This window comes from Terrapene carolina, unplaced genomic scaffold (genome assembly GCF_002925995.2).
Source record: "Terrapene carolina triunguis isolate 2854851 unplaced genomic scaffold, T_m_triunguis-2.0 Scaffold714, whole genome shotgun sequence".
NCBI classification, from domain to species: Eukaryota; Metazoa; Chordata; order Testudines; family Emydidae; genus Terrapene; species Terrapene triunguis.
Window position 1 is genome coordinate 267,952 of NW_020665065.1, and position 22,460 is coordinate 290,411.

Here is a 22,460-nt window from a genome sequence, read left to right on the forward strand (position 1 = left end):
TTTATCCTGCGTGTCTGTAGGTACCTGTGTGTGTCTGAGGTAACTATGTGTCTCTGTCCTGGGTGTCAATAGGTGCCAGTGCATCTGTCTGTCCTGCATGCCTGTAGGTACCCGTGTGTGTGTGTCAGTCCTGGGTGTCTGTAGATCCCTGCATGTCTGTCAGTATCTGTGTGTCTCTGTCCTGCATGTCTGTAGGTGCCCGTAGCTCTCAGTGTGTCTGTCTCTCTGTCCACAGGGGAGCTGGCGCCTGCAGCTTGGCTCTGGCCCACGAGGGCTCCTGTTACTGGGCAGGCGGGCCGCAGTGAGCACTGCCCCACCCGGGGCCCCTCAGCCACACTCCCCCCATCACAGCTGCAGCTCCGGCTCGCTCTGTGGGGGCCGCCCAGCGCCTCCTCCGTGCGGCGGCTACGGGCCAGTCCCGGCTGGGAGATGCACTTCCTGCCCTGGCCAGCGCCGAGCGGGGCGGGGGACAGCTCTGTGGGGACCCAGCTGTCTGGGGGAGGGGAGCCTGGCAGCGCTCAGTGGGTGTCCTGGGGCTAGGGTTGCCTACCATCCAGAATTGGCATCGATCTCCTAATGACTATTGAAAGTAATCTGGGACATTTTAATAGGATATTTTAAGAAAATGACATTACGTCATGTTGGGGGGAAAAATCTCCTGGAATAGCTTCAGTCAGAGTTGGCAACCCTACCTGGAGCAGACATGGAGAAATGCCGCTGGAGCCTGGGGGAGGCTCACAGGCAGAAGAGCCCTTGCTCTTTCCCAGCCTCTAGTGACCAGAATCATTAACTTTGGGTTATAGAAAATTTTTAAATAATCCCCATAATTTTCAACTTCTGGCATAATCACTTTTCTGGTGTCCCCTTGGGGCTGGGTTAGAGAGGGGCTGAGATAAAGGACTTGCTATAATAGGGTGGTTTTCACAGTGCTGGTAACCAGACTATGCAGAGTTTTGTAGAGATGTTTTATAAGAATCACTTTCTTTCCCTGTTTGCATGGAAAACATGTAACAAAATTAACAAGTGCATCTTACATCTGAAAAGAACATCCCAGCTACTGGAATTATAAAGGCAAACCCCCAGAAGAAACACTAGTTCAGCTAAACTGTGGCAGAAATTGTGTAGCCAAACACTTTTTTCCTGTGTCAGTTCACCTAGCATGTAGGTAACCTCTATGAGTCAGGGGGTCAGGGCTTAACAGCTGGATATTTTAGCCAAAAACAATGCATAGATCTGTAGGCTAAAGAGACAATAATGCTATCTCATCCTTCAAATTGTGAGCTGGTTGCCACATGGGCCAGAAAGGAATTTCCCTTCCTTTCACACCCACACCAATCAGCTATGAGTGAGTGTCAGATGTCATTTATTTATGACATATCTTACACAAGGAAAAATGCATGTATCAAATGAACAAAATCTCTTCCCACAAAACTGTACACACTAAAGCCAGAAGTGAATATAGAACAGCTGACACAAGTAGTAGAAAGAAGAGTTTTGTGTCAACATTATTCTTAGGTCACATGAATATGGTTTAGTGGTGATTTGAGGAAGGAAAAGTGAGGGCATTTAGTGGATGTTGCCATTCCAGGTGTGGAGGAAGGAAAAGAGGCAAAAGTGAATGAAGAGACAAAAAGAAGGGTTTGGCAAGAAGGCAGGGCAGAACTTTGACAACAGGATGTGATGTAGAAGAGACTGGATATTCATATGGGTAACAAGAAATATCTAGAGTTATAATAGTTAATGATAATAAAGATCCCTGGCTTTGATCTCCTATGAACCTCATAGGCAACCCTAAACCATATCTGCACAAACTATGGCAGATGCGGATACTTGCTTGCAACTGTGGTCACCCAGAACAGACCAGGGAACATATAACAACTCAATGCCCACTTCACAAATATGAAGGAGGCATCACAGCAATACACTTTGCTACCCCAGACACAGTTATCTAGCTTAATCATCTAACCGTCAAATTATAATTGTTGCTCTACATTTACATCAGCCACACGAAGAAGATGATAATAAAAATGTTGGAAGGGATACTAAACCTCCAATCTCTATTAGGGATACAAAGTACAAGAAAGACTTAGCTAAAAACAGGACAAGAGAGGGAAAGGAGGAGATTTTGTTTTCTTTGAATTTATACACTAATAGTACGAAGTGCCCCTTCACGGCTCCAGGCACCTTAGCCATATGTTAAAAAATTCAATCACACTACTACAAACAGAAGTAAATCCAGCAGCTTCCACACAACCAACAGAGGTAAAAGCCATCTACCAGTACCAGCTCTCCCTACAAACTCCTCCCCCTCCTAAATCTTAGGGAAAAAGAGGGACTTCACAGTGTGCCCAGAAGGGCAACAGATTTGGGCTATTTTGGATAGTAGTGGGAATGAACTCCAGAGTTCAGTGCACCTCAAAGACAGCACCCTGCTAAGTGCCTGTTTTCCATACTAAAGGAGCACCAGATTGAGAACTCTGGCTTCTCACAATTGCAGGCTGTGGCACAGGAGAGAGGCAGCAGGCCAAAATAACAACTTAAATTCTAGCTAGAAATCCTCAGGCAGCCAGTGTGGAGCCTGTATACCAGGTGCTGTGCTCCCAACAAGAAACTCCACTGAATAAGTGAGCGTCAGTGTTTTGCATCATCCGCAGTTAACAGGTTGATCTGAGTGTTGGGAGCACTGCATTGCAGACATGCTGAGCATAGATCACAGTAACAAGGTTTGCATCAGAGAGAAATGGTCATAGCCATTTGGCTAGCTGTAAGTGGAAGTGAGCTGTCCTTGTCAGGGCTTCTATATGAGCCAACGAATAGCAGCTGGGGATCCAACAGCACCTCCAGATTATAAAGCTAGTGACAGGCAAACACCCTCAACAAAGGAAGTGATGTAATCCTGTCCATATCTTCCAAGTGCTTCCCCAAATCTACCTGCACTACTTCACTTTTACCCAGATTGAACTTCATCCAATTACCTCTCATCTGTGACTCACTCTTTACCAAACAGTGGGTAAAACATTTGATAGCTCTGGCTGGGCCAGATGAAATACAAGTATATAGGTGGGTTTACTGATTGCACTGCAGACCATGCCTCTTTACTAACCTTCCTAGGAGCCCCATATATTCACCAAATGAGATGGAGCCCTGCAAAAGAACAGCTTTGGGACAGAACTGACCAAAACTACACTCAGGGATCTCTCTAAGAGATACGAATGAAGTAACCAAAGGGCAACGTTACCTCTCCTGGATGGGTGGGTTTGCAGGTGAATCAACACTACCAATTAGATTGTAAACTCTTTGGGGCAGGGAGCATCTTTTCATTGTCTATATTTGAGCAGTGCCTAGCACAATGAGGCCCTGATTCCCAATGGGTGCCACCAGGTGAAATGGCAATCCAGATAAAAACTGTGATCACATAAAAGGCAGCCAATAGCTCCAACATGATCAATATGGACTCCTGATCTTTATCCACCACCAGCAGATCAAAGGTCAGAGTACAGGCACCCAGGTCTGTCCATTCAGTCTGAATGCACTTGATTTTTCTCTGCGGCATAACATAACATTTCCTCATAACAAAAGAGATTGGTATCAGCACTCAGTTCTGTGGTAAAAATGCTAGTGACCTGTCTACACTAGCACTTGCACTGTTGCTAGCACTCCCCAAAATTGTTAACATATAGACAAAGGCACCTGGTACAAAACCCATCCATCTGCAGAAACAGAGATGATTAAACTGCTCTAAATTCTTCTGGTGCTCAGATACTGCAGTGATGAAAATGCTATGATTGCAGCAGTCATTCAACAGAGAACATGATGAGTAACATGACAGAAAGGAAAGTTCTTAGGAATTGTGTGTGTTTTTGCAGCTATAGAGAGACACAGGTGTAGGTAAGAGAAGTTACTTCAGTAAGATATTATGTTTTTCTTAGTTTCCTACGAGTAACTCTGACCATTCACTTTTTTGCTGCTGGGGCATTTGCTGTTGGTCTTTTGGTTCAGTACAAGACTCTTTCCTCAGGCCAGACTTTCTCACTTGGGTTAAAGCAGATTATTTGGGGGCACTTGGGGAATGAAGGGGATTCCCTTTACTTATCCCTTCTGCCAACTGTATTGGTTCCCCATTTTACTTTTCAAAAATAAACTATAATTTCCTAGTTGGCTCCATGATATTTTGTGTGGAACAAGTCTAATTCCCATGGGACAAAAATAACCTCATTCTGAGTCTGAAGACTGTACTCCAGTAAATGCATAATATGGAATCTGAATCCCATAGGTGGCTGATGTGTAACATTTCCAAGCCCCAGTCATGCCAGATTTGCTGTCCTTCATGTTGAACATGTGAAGGTTTTAGTTGTTAATTCTCTAGTGTTGGGTGGACAAGGAAAATAAGGGCCAGTTTGTAAGGCTTCACTTGGAGAGAATAAACCCAGAATACTGTGTGCCAGCCCAGCAGGACTTGCTTCAAAGAGGATATTCTCAGAACGGGTAGAAACTGCCCTACAAAGGAGCAGTGTTTTGGCAGCTGGGATCTGATACTAGCCCAGGTCCCAGGGACTGTTTCCCATTTATCTGAAGAAAAAAAAAAAAAAGTGGGCAGAAGCATTTAATTCCTTGCCATCTTCACTCATATGCATGCACACATGCATGCCTTTCAGCAACCCAGCTAAGAGAAAAGCCTACTTTCATCTCTTACAACTTTTCTCTCAGTTTCAAAGAGTAGAAATACTATTTGGTTATACACAGGACACACCACACATGCCATATTACTGTTACTGCCTATGCAATGGGCTAACAAGCAGCTAAGAAAAAGGAAAGTTAACAGGAAGTGTCCATGTTATGTTTAGGTTTTTGTTTGATCTTGTAAGTCTCCTAATAGCCAATTTTCAGTATCTCAGTTCCTTTACTACTTCCTTTTGTATGCTCAGGTTTACAACAGTATATGGATACAGTATATGGATGGAAATATAATTGACTGGAAATACAACTTAGTGTGCGTGACTTGAACAAGTGAAAGGGTGACCAGCAAGTGTGAAAAATCGGGACAGGGGGTGGGGGGCAATAGGAGCCTATATAAGAAAAAGACCCAAAAATCGGGACTGTCCCTATAAAATCAGGACATCTGGTCACCCTAACAAGTGAGCATCCCAGATCAGCGACTTATAAAAGGATTTAATAATCCTAGAAATTTAGGATTGGAAGGGACCTCGATAAATCATCTAGTCCAGTCCCCTGCATTGAGGCAGGACTAAGTATTACCTAGACCATTCCTGACAGATGTTTGTCTAACCTGCTCTTTAAAACCTCCAATGACAGAAATTCCACACCTCCTTAGTAATTTATAGTTTGCAGTCAAACCTGGTCAACAGTATAAGATAACTCGTTTACAATGGTTCCTCCTGGTTAGTAAAGATTATTATTAAATATTGAAAGTACAGTAATGTGGTTACTCTTCCTTGTTATTCCACAAGAAGTTCAATAATCAAACTGGGTTGAAATTGCCTTGTTATCGCATAGGCAAGTATTGCCACTGGAAGCAAAATCTACTAACATAGTAAGGATTCAGAGAATATTTTTGTTTTGAATAATGGTTTTGGAAAAGCTTAAAAACTCTCCCAAAAGAATCCCCCAAATTTTCAAATTGACATTTCACATCCACGTGCTTGGGTTTTTGTATCCTCATTAGAGGAGTTGTTTCCTTGCTTTGCATGATGACGTGCACCCTGTTCTTGAATGCCTTTGGCACCCCAGCAAAGGAGAGTTTATAGGTGACAAATGCAAGACCTGAGTAGAAAGCAATAAGATATGGGCAAGATGCCCGATTTCTACATGACGCACTTCATGATTGCTGTAAGAGGCTGCACTCTTCCTGGTGGGAAGACAAAGGACAAAAATTGCTTATGTAGAGTGCTTCCTTCATTAGCTTTCCTTAGAGGATGTGCTGAGTGAATGTTGATGATGCCATTGTCATTGATAGCTCACTGAAGGAGAAGTGTTTGTACTGAGCATTCAGCACCATCTTAAACAATGAGGTCATGCAGCAAAAATCAGACCTAATTGCTGTTTGCAATCTTGGAATGAAAAGGTGCATGAGTCACAGATGGAGGGAAGAGTTCCTTCAGTCACTTGCATTCCCTGTGGAGGGGGAGAAGGGTACATGAATTTGTTAATTTAGTTTTGTCTAACTCTTTTCTATCTCACTCACCCACCCACCCAAAGACAAGTTCAGGAAGTAGGAAATGGGTCACACAGTTGAGGCACCTACAACAGATGTTTTACAAATTGATATATGGCCCCTATATGCACCTACTCACACACTACTACAGATGTAGCTCAATGTATGTAAGACATGCATTACATGGAATGTCCCCATCCTTCTTGTGCCAGTGTTGGTGCACAGGATGGAAACTCTCTTCCATCCATCTCTGCCATTAGCTGCTGCTTCCATCTGCTCTATAGTGTTGAGATCAATTCTTCTGTCCTCCCTGCAAAGGGTTCTTCTTAAGGTTTCTCTTGGGTGCTCATGTTTCCTCACACCAGTTGGTTTTCACTTGACAGCTTCATGTGGGAGTCTGTATGTTGGCATCCGGTGTGTATGTGCCAAATCTGTCCATTGCTTTCTTCTAATTGTAGGGGAGATGAACTGCTGGTTAGTGATTTATCAGATCTCTTTGTTGGTGATGAAGTCTGTCCATCCAGTGTACAGAATTTTTCTTAAGCACTTATTTTCAAAGGTGTCTAGTTTGCTATCTAACATAGATCTCCAGTTCTTGCTGCCATAACCTAGCGTTGAGATAGGCAACATCTGAGTTGAACATTCACAGTTTTGTTTTGGTACCGTGTATCTTTGATTTCTGTACATTGTTGATTTTAGAGAATGGTGTGGATGGCTTTCCAATCCATGATGTCACTTTTTCTTGAGGTCACTGTTGGCTAATACAGTGCTGCACAAGTAAATGAACGCTTATACTTCCTTAATGTGTTTGCCTTCTAATATGATCTATGTGCTGCTCAATATGTCCTTGCATCTTGGACAGATGACCTGTATCTCAAGCTGATGCAGATATGATTGATCTGTTTTTTATTTTATCATCTGGTGAATTCCAGTTACAGATAATTTTCAGGTAACTCCAGAAGCTAAAGAATTTACAGTATGAAAGATCAACCTCATTAGTAAAGAAAAAAGGAACCAGAAAAGTCCTAGTATCAACTGATCAGAGCTCACTTTGTTTTCCCAGAGCATTGGAAGGCAGGAAAACTATGTTCAGGGACAGTGTGCCTGAACTGGGATGGCCATTTTTGTAGACCTGAATGCAAGCTTATGTTCTCAACATCACCCAAAGCAAAGGTTCACAGCATAAATATATGTCAGTTTATGACATTAATATCTGTATACGGGGTGTGTGATGCTTGAATGAACACCTGGCCCCTTCCCAGAGGAGTTCATAATCTAGAAGGAAAAGACAGGTGGGATTGCAAGGAGAGGTGACATGAGACAAGGTAGATGAATGGATGCAGGAACACCAAGAATAAAGTCATGAGGCTGCTTGTTTTGCATGGTACCCACAATTTTAGCTTTAAAAAGAAAAAAAGATAGCCAGCTAGAGAGTAGCACATTATCTAATACAAGATCAAGTAAATTTCTTTAGAGGAGGGAAACAGGTGGTAGGTAAGCTAGAAAGGAGGTCAGTGCTGCTCACAGCCTAGTAAAAGGCCTATATTTAACACTTCCCAAACTAGTTTATATGTATTGAGCGAGTCTCCACCTAACTGTAAAGGAGATCAAAGTCATGCTCCTGCTGCCAAGGCAATTCTCTAGGGCAATATTGGAAAAGGCCTTTGCAAATGGGAAAAAATAAACAGACATGAAATCTATGGGAAAAACACCAGCATCTTGAACTCAGCTCAGCTTTTCTTTGCAAATTAAACAACTGGATGGAAGTTTTAATCTCCTCTCTTCTCACTCTCCTGGCACAAGAACCCCCAACACAACATGACAACTCATCCATCCAACTCACAAAAGGAAAAAAAAAAAACATTTCATATCAGATGCTCTGCGTCAAGCTTACTAAGGCTCATAAATCAGCCATCTCACTGCCCTGGTCATTTCAACCAACGTCTGACCCTTTCGTTAACTCATGATTTATAACTGGAAGTTATTTTTTATGCCAGATTTATAAACTTTACTGTGCCTGGTTTGATATAATATCCACTTTGTACACCACGCAATGAGACAGTAAATTTATTGGCTATGAACTGTTACCTTGAAAAATGACATCAATGCAAAGTGGTTTCCATTTAGAATCAATGGGCAATAAATTCATTGGATTTTTTTTTTGGATGATGATATTTATGAGGTCATGAGTGGCTATATAATGGGTGAAATTGGGAGGAGAAGCACCAGTCAGATAGCGGTTCTGCACGACGGGGTCAACAAAGACGAATTATATTCACGCAGCAACAATGCATAGCCTGGTATTCTGCTGTCTCTTTCTTATCAGCCTCTCATGTCCTCTCTTGTCTCTCCCCATTATCGACTCCAGGGAGGTGTCCTATCAGCTCTCAGGTAAGACTTTTTTTGCTTTTAGTGGTCAGGAGCTTAGTAGGGCACTGGACAGTAATGCTGAATGAGTAACTGAGAAATTCTTTCAGAAAGGACCTTTTCTCATCTGTGTTCTTCAGCTGTGGCAAAAAGCAGATGTTTCTTCATGATGCTAGAGGCACAATTGGAATCAGCAGTTCAGTGTAAGTCCTCATAAAATGGAGAGGTTGAGTGCCCTAAATATCCCTTGCTATTGCCTTCAGATCGTGAATGCAAGTTCTCTGAACCCTGCAACATGAAATGTGAGCTAGCTGACATTTGATTCTCCATTTAGAGTAGCCTGGCTGCATGGCCAGTTCCTCTGGCTGTACTTTAAGACTTCTTATTCATTATTTTTAAAATTAAAAAATATCTAGAAGAAGTGGGAGAAGTACTGCAGAAATTAATGCAGTAACCACTCCCGTTGGCGTTGAGGACAGTCCAATTTTGGCTTAAGTCAACAGTGAAAATGGGTTTAGCCGTTTCACATTTAGTATCCTGGTAGAGAGTTGCTCACGTTAAGGAGACTTCATTCAGTTTACAAAGAGAAGAAGTTTCTGCTTGGGAAATCCAAGGTTAAGAAAAGTAGAGGTACAGTAGGTCAGGACTGATGGGCATAGGTAAAACAGTATAGGGGTCCAAAAATGGAATAGAGAGGATACCATATAGTCAGGATTGAAGTATATGAACAGAACTCTGAGCCAGGGCTCAGGACTGGAAGGTCAGGGAGTGCTGCAGGTCAGAAAGTTGTGCACGAAGAAGGGACTGTGCCTACCTGCCCTCTACTTAAGTAATTCATGTTCTTTTGTTGGAGACACTGCTGCTATATTAGTTTACAAAGTCTGATAGACACTAAAAGTGTTTTTCTAAATATTAGTAAGTCCAAAATTTAAACAAGTGTCTTTACAAACCTTCTACTGTGTAATTGCAGTCAGTTTACAGCCAGCTGTCATTCAATCCAGACATCATTCACTGTATGATAAGATGGATGAGCTGGCAGTAACCATTAATATCAGCTGCATTTGTCTGGAGGCATGCATTAAGCTTATTAAATCATCTCTACTAATAAAAAAGCATCCTCTAGAGAACAAGAGACAAAATCAGGAGTCTATATTCAAATATATACTTTTATCTCAAACCAAAGGTGTATATCAGCATTGCTAGGGAGAGGCAAAGTTTGTTAGAATAACTGTGTGAAATGTCTCAGCATATTGCACATGGAGGTAGCAGCTTGTCTTATGCAAAGACTCATTTCTGAAACTTCCCAGTGACCTCTGCAACTGTCCCTCTGCACAGTTACTAGGCAAATTACAGTATTCACTTATGGCCAAGGATTTTTAAAAAATCTTCCCCCCGGATATTTTGTTTTCATTAAAATGTTTTACATTTCATTTAAATAAAAGAAGGGGTTTGTGGGGAAATCAAAAGCAGATAAATGATACCTATGATCCATTATATTGTCTCTAAATCAGCCAGCTATTTCAGGGTGCTAAAAGACCCCAGCTTGTATTCATGTAGGTTCTCCTGAAATGGTACCACAAAGCTCTAGAAATCATTATCTAGTTAAATCCCACCTTTCTTTCCTTTCAGACAGTCGGATCTTGTTTTGGTAGCCTGTCCAGTTCATCTGAGCAGTGAGCCACATGCTGCTCCATGTAATCATTTGGAAGACTGCCACTTTCACATTGTATTTCTTTTAGCATTGCAGACATTCTGAACAGCAGTAGTTTCTGTGCTTGGGGCTGTAGGTACCCCGGGCCCCAAACGAATGGGTGACTTACTGTGCCGAATTGGGTAGATCTGTTAGAACAGTGAGAACAGAGAGATGTATAGATGTAACATCAGGAGGGTGACTCAGGTGCCCAAAGAAGCAATCACCACCTTTTTCACATTCATTAAATAAAGGTCAGTGATTAACTACTGGTGCCTGCTGACGTCTTCAAAACATGGGCCCACAGGCCTGCTCAGGAGCCATCTGACTGAATGGATGTTACCCAAAAGGAAACAGGGTCCTGAGGCAGGTGTCATCCCATACAGACGCTGATGTCTTCTTTAAATGTCTTCTTCTACCAACAGCAGATGAAGATACAAGATTAAATGTGGAGCGATTGGACAGCTTGGGGAGAGCTTCTCTGCTGCAGACTCTGCCAAGGCTCCTGGGGGCACAAACTGAGGACAGTCCCAGCAAAGAAGGTAAAGCTCTCCCACGCAGTTTCCACATAGAGATTTTCCAAGGTACAAAATGCCAAGGGTCCCTTTTGAAAATTCAGCTGCTTTGAGCAGCAAGAAATAATCTGCCTGGATGGTGCACATTGCCAAAGCAGCTGAAGTTCACTGTCTGCAGAGAACCCCACCAGGAGGAACATTTTAAGTCGGGGGGAGAATCAAAGAACCATCAGGTAGAATCCCATTAAGAACTCATTAACAGTGAAAGGAAGTTGCAGCCCTCTAAGTCAGTGAGTCTGAAAAAAAGTCTGTTGAACTTCATACTGATGTTGAGTGGCTGATGATGACTAGGAGGCAAGGAACTCCTCTAGGCAAGACAGGGACTTGGTCTGGGAGTGGGTAACTGGGCCTTGCAAATGTCACAGTCTGTTGAAATGCACCAGCATTTTCAGAAAATGCAGAATCTACAGCCATAAATGTCATGATACAATGACTTATGCGGGAGAGAGGGTCCTTAGAGGTAAGAGCTGCAGGCCCACTATCATACACCCATCAGGAATAATGTGCTATGACAAGGACTGCCCCTACATCAGAAGGGACAGTTGGTATTTGATCTTAACTTCTGTTTTACCTCTGTGGGTTATATTTTGGCAATCAGAAGTGACACCGGTTGTCTCTCCATTTCTAAATTAAGAAGCATTTCATACTTGTTTTTCCAGGTCTCAGCCCTAGCAGCTACAATCCAAGGGAAAATGTGAAAGAGGTAAGTGAACGACTAGCTATTGTCAAAATAAGAAACTGGAAACCCACATTTTAGATTAAGGAGAAGTGGATAATAAGACACCCTTTAAAGATCCATTTAACTTAAAAATAGTTTAGATTAAAGTATGACCCACCTTTCTGTAGCAGAAAAAGGATGTTGGAAGATGATGGCAGAAAACTGCTAATTTGCATAATTTTAAAAATATTTTCAAGGCCATAGTAACACAGATTTGGCAGAAATTGAGAGCATTTTAGCATAATTTTAAAATTCCAGCCCTCTCCTGAAAAACTGCCTTCCAAATAAACAGCCAGTTCCAGCCTCCACAGGCCTGGCTAAAGAGTGTGTATGGATATGGGTTAGATTCAATAAGGATTCAATAAGTATATCACTTTTCCCACTGCAATGTGTGAAACATTAGCACAATGATAATGGGCTAATTGATAATACAAAATCTTTAATATTTACCATATATTGATCCTTTAAAGATTAAGGCAGGGAGTTTGATTAGCATTTTGGATCACAGATGGATACTGGGCTCTCTGGGGTAGTTGGAATATGGGGCCACAGGGCCTGGTCAGAGATGGCAGAGGGACTACATCTCATTGTAAGCATTTTTCAGAGGATTAATCTGATTTCCCCCTCACTAACCTGCATGCTGTTGCTTGATTTTAGGCTTTCTATGGAAGTCACCCTCGAATTGCTTTGCTGAGCCGCCTGCTGGCCAAAGACAGGAAACAGAATAAAAAACGTGGGAACCTCTCTGAGTGCTTCTGGAAATATTGTGTGTAACCTGGGGCGGTGGGGTGGGGGACAAACTCTTTCCTCATCCTGGCTGCTTAATTTATAAAGATGTTAATAACTGTCCTGGAAACATGTACATAGATTTGCTTGTTTTAACATGAGGAGAATAAAGAAATGTAAAGCTGACTCTTAACTCTACATTCCACGCTGTTTGGAGATTAATAAATCCTCTATGTTTTGCAAATAACCCATGAGCAATGAGTTATTTTCCTTCAGAGATTCCATTCCTCTTGGGTACTAAGTGATGGGGCAAGAAGGGCAAGAAGGACCAGTCTGGGAAATTAGGAATTCTATAGGATTGTCTCTCTAAGCAGAGGGATGGATGAACCAGCACTATGCCACATTAATTTGCATAGTCTTTTATACAAATTGTATCTCCAAATGTGTTAATATAGTAACAGATCAGTAATAGCAAAGAGAGATAATAATTATATGGATCACCCCCCAAAGGAATCATCTGATGGGGAGCAGACTACCAGAAGTGGTGGGGATGGGAGAGAGCTGAGGAGAACTGATGAAAAGGTGGGGGACATGGGAGCCTGACCTAATGCATATTAGAAAACAGAGCAATTTCTTACAGCAGGCAATTTCTTTGCCTTCCAGGCCTCTCTGCTTCACTCACCCAGCACACACTCTAACTCCTGCCCAGTACACTAGGGATGTAAGGGGCATTCACTGGAGAGAGGTATTAGGATGGTGCCTGACATTTATGCAGCCTCATTTCACTTCTGGCTCTGCTGGATTTTGTATAACACAATAGCTGACTTGCATGAGATCCCACCAACACCACTGGACAGCAGCCCCTCACACACACACCCCTCCCCATGCTGCTGATTACAGAAGGGCTGGAGAGGCTGTGTCTGGGGACACAACCAGCCTTGACAGTGGAAGGATTCACTGAATTACATGGGTGGTTCTCCAATTGTCACAGCAGGGAAGCCTGTTAGCGAAAGATCTTCTAGAGAACTGCTCCATGCATTTGTCTTCTTATAATGCTTGTCACCTGTATCAGGTGTTATATAGAGAAAAGTACTGTTCAAACCCCAAGGTGAGAAGAAGTTACTCACCTTGTGCAGTAACAATGGTTCTTTGTGATGTGTGTCTCTATGGGTGCTCCACTGTAGGTGTGCTTGTGTCTCTGCACTGCTGATCGGAGAACTTTGGTAGCAGTGTCTGTTATGCCTGCACAGACGCTCTCTCGCCTTGTGCCCTGCCACAAGGCTAACCAGAGCACACAGGCTAACCCCCCTCAGTTTCTTCTCTACTGCAGAGTCATTGACAAGAACTTGGAAGTAGAGGGGAGGAGGGTGGGTTGTGGAACACCCATAGAGGGAAACATCTCAAAGAACAATTGTTACTGCACAAGATGATTAACAACTACTATTTCTTCAAGTAGCGTCCTTATGGGTGCTCCATTGTTGGTGACTCCCGAGCAGTATCCCTAATGGAGGAGATAGGGAGGTGAAATGGATGGAATATCCATTGTGAACAACTTCCAGGACCTATTGTTCCAATGTTATGCATTCCCAGGTGCTGTGGAACTTTGCAAGGCAGTAGCCAAATGCATAGGAAACAGTGGTCAGCTATGGTGGTTGGGGGGAGTGGTCTCTCGATACGTCGACCAACATGTCAAAATTGGTGTTTGGAGATGGGCCAGATGGTTTTTGCCTAGGAAATTAAGATTTCTTCCTCTGAGGTTTGCATTAGTGCTCTGTCAGGTGTTAGAAGGTGAGTGGTTTGTGTTGGGGCTGCAGACCAAATTTTCTCTTTTGTCCAGGTGTATAGATCCCAACAAGTGGCAAGCAGCCCGAGAGTCTTTTAGGATACGAAGAGAGGCATCCGTCTTTGCTATGAAGAGCTTGGTGCCTTCAAAGGGAAGGTCATTGACAGTCAACTGCACCTCTTTAGGGAAGCCTGAAAGGTGTAACCATGATGCATATCACATAACTATCGCTGTGGAGATGGACCGGGCCACTGTGTTAGCTGCATCGAGGGCAGACTGTAGCGCTGTCTTGGCTAATAGCTGTCCCTCCTGGATGATAGCTTTGAACTGTTCACTCTGTGACTCAGGAAGCTGAGCAATAAAGTTGCTAAGTTTCGAATAGTTGATAGTCATATTTCAAAGTTAAGGCTTGATATTTAGTGATTCAAAACTGTAGCATAGCCAAGGAATAGGCTTTCCTACCAAATAGGTCCAAATGTTTCCAATCCCTGTCATAGGAAATTAATATGCAAATTAGATACAATTAACTTAGGTTTAAACAGAGACTGGGAATGGTTGGGTCATTACACTAATTGAATCTATTTTCCCATGTTAAGTATCCTCACACCTTCTATGAGTCATCTCGATTATCACCTCAAACTTTTTTTTTTCCCCCTCTTGCTGATGATAGCTCATCTCAATTGACTGGCCTCTTACAGTTGGTATGGCTACTTCCACCCTTTCATATTCTCTGTATGTATAAATATCTTGTGTGTTCCATTTTATGCATCCGATGAAGTGGGCTGTAGTCCACGAAACCTTATGCTCAAATAAATTTGTTAGTCTCTAAGGTGCCACAAGTACTCCTGTTCTTTTTGTCATAGGGAGTGAACCTCATTTGGCGCTGATGGCCCCAAGTGTTCACAGCGTCCACGACACTGGAGTTTGGGGGAGGGTGGGAGAAGAGGAATTCTCTCTCCGTAGCTGAGACTTTTTTTTTTTTTTTAAATTGGTTTGCTTGCAAGTAGGTGCCAGTAAAAACAATGAGAGTCCTTGTGGCACCTTAGAGACTAAGGGCTGGTCTACACCCAGCCGCTAGTTCGGTGGCTGGGGATCGAAGTTCTGGGTTCGACTTATCGCGTCTGGTCTGGACGCGATAAGTCGAACCAGGAAGTGCTCGCCGTCGACTGCGGTACTCCAGCTCGGCGAGAGGAGTACCGCGGAGTCGACAGGGAGCCTGCCTGCCGCGTGTGGACCGCGTCTGAACCACGGTAAGTTCGAACTAAGGTATGTCGACTTCAGCTACGTTATTCACGTAGCTGAAGTTGCGTACCTTACTTCGACTTGGGGGGTTAGTGTAGACCAGGCCTAACAAATGTATTTGGGCATAAGCTTTTGTGGGATATAACCCACGTCATCAGATGCAAAAGTAGGTGCCACTGATGCTGGGGTCTGCCATATGGTTTCTGCAGGATCCAAGAGAGCCTCATTAATAGGGAGGGCTATTTTAGAGGATGAGGAGGAGTGTAGTATGTCAAGGAGCTTGTGATGGGTGTCCTTGACTTCTTCCAAGGGTATCTGCAACTTGCTTTGCTAGATCCTGAAAAAGCCATAAGTTATAGGCCAAGGATAGTGGCGGAGGCATGACAGCCTCATCTAGGTAGGAGGAGGAAGAGGAGGAGGAGATGTTGGTTCTCAGAGTCACCTCTTCCTCAGTGCCACCCTCCTCTTCCTCCACAATCTCCTCTGGAGGTTCTAGATGTCATGGCTGAGGGGGAATATCTTGGGTGTTCACGGGGAAAGCTAGAAGCTCCTGGCTCTCCATTGCCCTGCGTATAAAATGTGAACAGCCACTGCTCCCATCTCCCACCTGAGCTCATTTCACATCCACTCCTCAGGCTGATGACACACATCTCAATAGCTCTTAGGCACGGCAATTATTATGAAAGGAAAAGCCCAGAGTCCAGGCTACCGTCTGCCTGAAATGACTTTCACGACGTTATTTTGTCCATCTGTCCTCTACCCTTGCCTCATTTAATTCACTCCCTTGGGAGCACTGTGTTCAAAAACCACATTAAAATAACTCCCAGGGCTAAGAAAACATGTCCCTGCCCCCTCCAGATCACTATATTGATGTATTGTATCCCTTACCCTTCATCTCACTAAGCTCTTTGGGAAGATTCTGGCTCTGGTCTGGAGAGTGTTTAACATTTTGGTATGTCTGCAATACAAACAATACATAATCCTATTGATGCGCTGCACAGGGCTGCTGTTCAGCAGCCCTCGTGGGCAGAGTTTGTGAAGTGCCCTGAAGTGAACCTTGAGGATGAAAAGTGCTATGTAATCTTATTAGTAAACAGGACAAGCACTGCAGAACTCAGACCCTTCCTTAAAGCAGGAATTATCCCACAGAAAAATCCAACTGGAGCTCTGGTATGGTTTCTCCTGTAGTATCTAAACTGAGCCCACTAGGATGAAAGTTAGCTTTGACCTTCAGCCCCTTCATGCTGGTGATTCAATGTGCAGGTTTTGTGCATTAAGGCATGCCTTGACACCTTCCATTGAATTAGGAAGAAGGGGCCACTGTTCAGAACACTTAGGACCCAAGCTATGGTAGTGTCCCACAGCCATGTCTTGTTCCTAGCCAGTGAGGTTTCTTGTACAATTTATTTGCATGTTAGTACCCAGAATGCTTTTTTTCAGCTGAAAGCTATTTCTTGGCAGTGCTTTTGTCTAACTGTGTCTTCAGAGCACAACGTCTGAATTGCCTTTGGATGTGTGCACTGTGGGTGCTGTCTGTGAGTCCAGTGGAAAGATTTCAGGGAGCCCTGCCTTCTTTAGTAGATGCTTCGTATAAAAGGCACAAACAGAGCTCCAGTAAATCTTGAGTTAAAGCTACAGCTAGCAGGGATGCATGTTACATCGATCTCATTGATGTACATCATAAATCTCTGACTAGGTTGCTTAAAACGCAGCCTACAGGTCAAATAAATCTCGTTCACTTTTCATGACGCTTATGACAGATGGAACCAGCTACAGCAATGAAAAATGTACTTACAAATGTTGAGCAGCTGGATGTACAATGCAGCCATCTTAAATCTTCTAGACAGAGTAAAAATTAGTCCTCATCTGACACAGTTTGGCAAGGCAGAGTTCATTCATGAAATCTCTCATTGCCTGCCACTTCATAAGTCAAATATTGTGTCCTTCAAAGTATGCAGGATAAGAGAAGCGACAGGATTTTAAAGCTTGTGATATTGGCACAAACATCCAGTGCTTCACTCTCAGGGCCCTGGCCCCTGCAGTAGGAAATTATATCCTTCCCTATTCAGTTCTGTAGATCAGTCCTGCCCTTGGGGATTTCCCCACTGCACAGATTATTAGGATAGGAATTAAAAGCCTCAGGGCTGTATTTCACCACTTTCCTGCCAAAGCAATAGGAGAGAGTTTCAGCTGTGAGCTGGAGCATGGAACTACTGGAGAAAGACTGCTATTGAAAGCAGGCATATAGTATTGTCAGACTGATAATGAAGGAGTAGCAGCAATTTACCAGCAAACACAAACATATATTACCATAACATGTATCTTCCCAGCTTGGGCACCATTAATAACTAATAATTGATCATTAATAATTTTTCAATAATCAACCAATTGATTGATAAACGGTTATAATTTGTATCAATTATTGGTTATATGTTGCATGAGGGGTTCTCTCGAGTCTGGATTAGTTTAACAACAACAAACCTTGGAGAAGTGAGTTTTGGTTGGATTTACTGATTAACAATTAGTTAATCCTGATAGGCATGCAGTTACCAACAGCTGCAGCTGGATGGTATTACAGCTACTTCCCTTACAATTGAGGGGCAATTACACTTTTATGTTCCTTACTGTGTATAATTCTGGTCCTTATCTATTTTCACTTTGTGGTACACACTTCTTATCTTAGGCTATTTGCAAGGTTCCCTGTTCCACTGGAATTCATTTCATATCTAAAATATCTCCTGCAACAGTTTTCAAAATAGGCTAAGTGTTACTTCTCAGTAAAATTCCACTCTAAAGCTAGTTCTATCTTAACTGCAAAGAATCATGAGAGTCTTGCTCCCAGGCAAGACTTCAAGTCTTTCTTGGCCTATCTTAAGTGTCAGAGGGCTGTGACAAGTGCTCCAGTGTGTGGTTTGGCACACAGCTAGCATACTGGCTCCATCAGGAAGACCTGTAGACAGTCCTGGATGAATCGCATAGTGAAGGACTTACAGTCTGTTGCCTATGGAACATATTTCAACTATATGAAACAGAGTGGTGGCATGACTGTGCTCACAGAAGAACATGCTCCTTTTCCATTTAGATGTGTGTCCAAAACCTCCATTGAATAAACAGGCAAGAAAAGACTTCTTATGGCTAAAACAAGGTCTCTACGTTTAGTGGAACTGCAGCAGCAGCAGCCTATTCAGTTGAATGTTTAACAAGGATTGTCTTTTCCACTTCTGATTTTAATGAAATTGCAATAAAAAACATTTGTCTTGTCATTGAAGGAAGTGTAACAGATTTTGCCTTTTTCCTGTAGACTTCTCTAGCTACTACTGATGTCACCGATTCCCTTTGGATGAGAGGTTTTGTCTAAAAATCCAGAACCAGGAAAAGATCAACTCACAAAGAAAATGTTTCTCAATGGAGTGTATAGAAATTGTTGTATTCTATTCGAGGCTCCTGTCAGTAATCACTTTCGATGATACTATGAAGAATGAAATCCCTGGTCCACCCTGCAGATGGGGTCCCTTCCAGATACAGGGCCCACTTGGGGAAGCTGCCACTGCAGCTGCACAGACTGTTCTTTCTCTGAGGATAGGAAACTTAGACACTTTGGGCCTGGGGAGTTCTCAGGCTGTTTTCCACACTTACCTCTCTTTCTGACTCATCCAATACACACGCAAGTCTGAAATTCTGCGCGCTGAACCCAAAAAGCTTTTATACTTAGCAAATACGACTCCATCCTGCCACTTTGTAATTGTGTTAAATGGCAAACAACATTTGTTGGAATTGGTGAAAAGTACAAAGTGAGACAGAAAAATAAAACAGCTTGATGCTATGTGACCATCTTTATTGTAGTCACTCCCTCCAGCTAACTGTGTAATAACATTGACAAAGAATAGAGTAAGGGGCTACTTTTCTAAAAACCCCACAAAAACAATCAAAACAAGAACACACGTCTAGAAGTTCTTCACAGGATGTTTTCCAGTTTATTTATAAAAAACAGAACACCTGTTTAAAAATACATTTAAAATTGTATGCGTAAATTCAACCACAGCTGATCACAGATTCAACTCAAGTAAAATTTATTCAAACAGTGATTTGTAATAGTTTAATGCAATTGTGGAGTTACCCCACAGGCAAAGCACCTTTCTCCTTTTGATGAATTCTCACTACGTCACAGAAACACCACTGGGGTACCTTCCATTTATAGCAATGTTGGGCAAATATTAGCATAAACACAAGAGTTTAACATCCAGTTTTGCATGTAACAAAGATTCATAAGCTCCACCAACCAAATTTCCAGTTTGATGAAGCCACAGAGTGTGCAAATATGGCTACAAAATATACTCTGCCTACCTTTCATATCAGAACTGGATCTCAGCTTAGGACACACAGGCAAACTATGGACAAAAGTAGAAACATTAATCTAAACCAAGGGAAAATATTAACTCCTGAAAGTAAGAGAAATAAAGGTTTTCATATGTGCTTTCTGCATAGGTGGTAAGACATTCCACAGTGAAGCAGTGTGGTTTAAGTCGACTGAGTATGGAGCTTGGAAGCCAGGTATGTTTTAGTTCTAATCATGGTTCTGCCAGTGAAACTGTAGCCTTGAGTAAATCACTGAATTTCAATATCTGAGTTTTCCCTCCCTGCAAACAACAAGACTAACTGTTGTGGTCTTGGTTCTCCTTATACCTACTTCCTCATCCGGTCTGTCACCTCTTGCTAATTTAGGCCCTGATCAGTAAGCAGGTACCTAAGTCTTTGTAGGGGGTCAGGGTCATTTTAGATGGGAGAAAAGCTAAAATTAAACAGCATAAAGGGTGAACAGTAAATTAAGATTCTAAAATTCTTTATTTTAATAATCTCATGTGTTATTGAAAACAGCAATAATTAAATCTGGTTTTTAAAATCTGGCAGTGCCCACTTAATTCTCTTAGAAAATCAAGGTGGAAACACAACAGAAATGTAGCAGGCTTGGAAATTGGGTTACATTCAAAATCTTTATTGTACATAAGTGAAGAGTGCTCTGTATGGAAGGGATGATCAAAATGACAGTCGTTAGGTTCTAGGTGTTTAAAATGATTATGATAACGCCAAAGGAGAACATGACTGTGATTCTCTGGAGATGGCACCCTAAACTTGCATAACCCACCAAAAGCCAACTCTAATTGTCCCTTTCTTCATGGATCCAAAATCCTGGAGACTACAGCACCCAGGAGAAAAACTAGCCTTGTGAGGGAAGCAGTTTAGTGAGCTGAAGCAGTTTAGATTCACTTTAATGTGGGAAATTTTCTCCTTTTGTGTCTTACAATACATGGGTTTGTGCATCTTTAGTTGTAAGCAACAGGCCATCCTTGGAAGATTCAGGAGATATTAGATCATACTAATGGGAATGACATGCAGCATGAAAGGCTACAGGATTCAAAGGATTGCTTTTCTGGCTCCAACCTCTAGGACAACTTGGGATCCCCCCCAAGCCTCCCTTTTTTTTAAACCATACAGAACAACAGGGACAGCTCAGGCTGTCTTCTTGGATGAAGCCTGTAGAGTTCCTATAGCCTCATTTCTAATTCTATAATTCTTCTATGCATAATTCTGAACACAGTGTTAGAAAAATGTTACTATTTCCTCACCTGTCAGGTACTTGATATGTCATTAGTACAGGCTCAGGTGTACGATCCATCATCCTCCAGACTGACTCACACTGACTGCCTGCTGAGAATTATTGCAGAAAATTAAGTCAACAGTTTCCTGTAAAAATCTCTCAAAGTCCAGCACAGGCAGTGAATTAACTTGCAAGCCCCTTGTGGGCTGATTCTACACTTGGACCGCAGGTAACTGTTCAGATGATCCTTATGGCAAGAGATTACAAGCTGCTGCTGACTCTTAGGAACCCAAAGTATAACTCTACTTCTACTGAGCACCTCAAGATTCCCCCAAACACACAATCCACACCTCACACAACTCCTTCCCTTCTTCAAAATGAGTTTGTCCTATTTTCCCAGTGACTGTTTGAAGAGACCCTCCTCTCATCAGCCTCACCCTGGGTCAAGTGGGATGCAGACTATGAACAATGTGTGGAACCAAACACAACAAAACAGCATGGAAAGGCTTGATGTACAAGCAAAAATAGAGATATTTCAGATTCCTGTTTTGTTTAACTCTAAAGCCAGGGCCGGCTCCAGGCACCAGCTTGTCAAGCAGGTGCTTGGGGCGGCCACTCCGGAGTGGGGCGGCACATCCAGCTATTCGGTGGCAATTCGGCGAACGGTCCCTCACTCCCGCTCGGAGCGAAGGACCTCCTGCCAAATTGCCGCCGCAAATCGTGATCGCGGCTTTTTTTTTTTTTTTTTGGCTGCTTGGGGCGGCCAAAACCCTGGAGCCGGCCCTGTCTAAAGCACATTGAGTAATAATTGCCCCCAAATAATTAACTTTGACAACTGGTTTAAAAAAACAACCACCACCCCTTTTAGTGGCGAGTTCCCACACCCACCATAACCTCTAGCTGTAAACAGCTAATAGGTTCAGTACTACAATACGCCATCCATGACTTAAGCCCGTGGTCCCCAAACTTTTTACCTTGTGCCCCCCCCACCTGTCTGTGCCCCCCCTGCCCGAGCCAGGGCTGTGGCTCTGTGAAGGAGGGGACACAGACAGGGGTAAGGGGGCTGAGGCTGGGGCCACAGCTGGGGCGGAGCCTCATCCGGTCCCCTGGGCTGGCAGCTGGGTTCCCGGGCACGGAGCGCTGAGTCAGCAGCCAGGAGTGTAGCTGGGTGGTGCCCCCTCCCCACCCCTCCTGGGGGCTGGCCCAGGCCCCAGCTGGGCCCCCCCGAAAGTTCCTCTGTGCCCCCCTATGGGGGTGCGCCCCACAGTTTAGGGACCTCTGACTTAAGCAATGGCACCCCAATCCCAAAGCTTCCCTACCTGTGCCACAAGGAGAAACCTCATTGGTGCTAGAACCATTGGAACAAGAGCCTATAGAGCTAGATTCAACTGATTCATTGCCTGATGTTGCTGAACTTGTACTCATCTGAGAGCCCTCACACAATAAAAGGTCAAACAGTTCACTGGAAACAGAGTGGCTTTCACTATTCTCCAGATCAATGCCCTGGAAAGAGAATGTAACAATCTATCCACAGAAGTTACCTTCATGATTGAAAAGGGGAGTTTCTGATTTTGGTGGGCAGTGCAATACA

The 22,460-nt window shown here is 43.1% G+C and overlaps 1 protein-coding gene across 1 annotated transcript; it reads left to right on the forward strand.

Annotated features, from left to right (window-relative positions):
• Positions 1-8,357: 8,357 nt before the first annotated feature.
• Positions 8,358-12,296, forward strand: UTS2 (urotensin 2). Its single transcript, XM_024207902.2, is given in 5 exon segments — positions 8,358-8,438; positions 8,440-8,563; positions 10,655-10,771; positions 11,464-11,507; positions 12,180-12,296. Coding segments are annotated over 5 exon segments (483 nt in total).
• Positions 12,297-22,460: the final 10,164 nt, after the last annotated feature.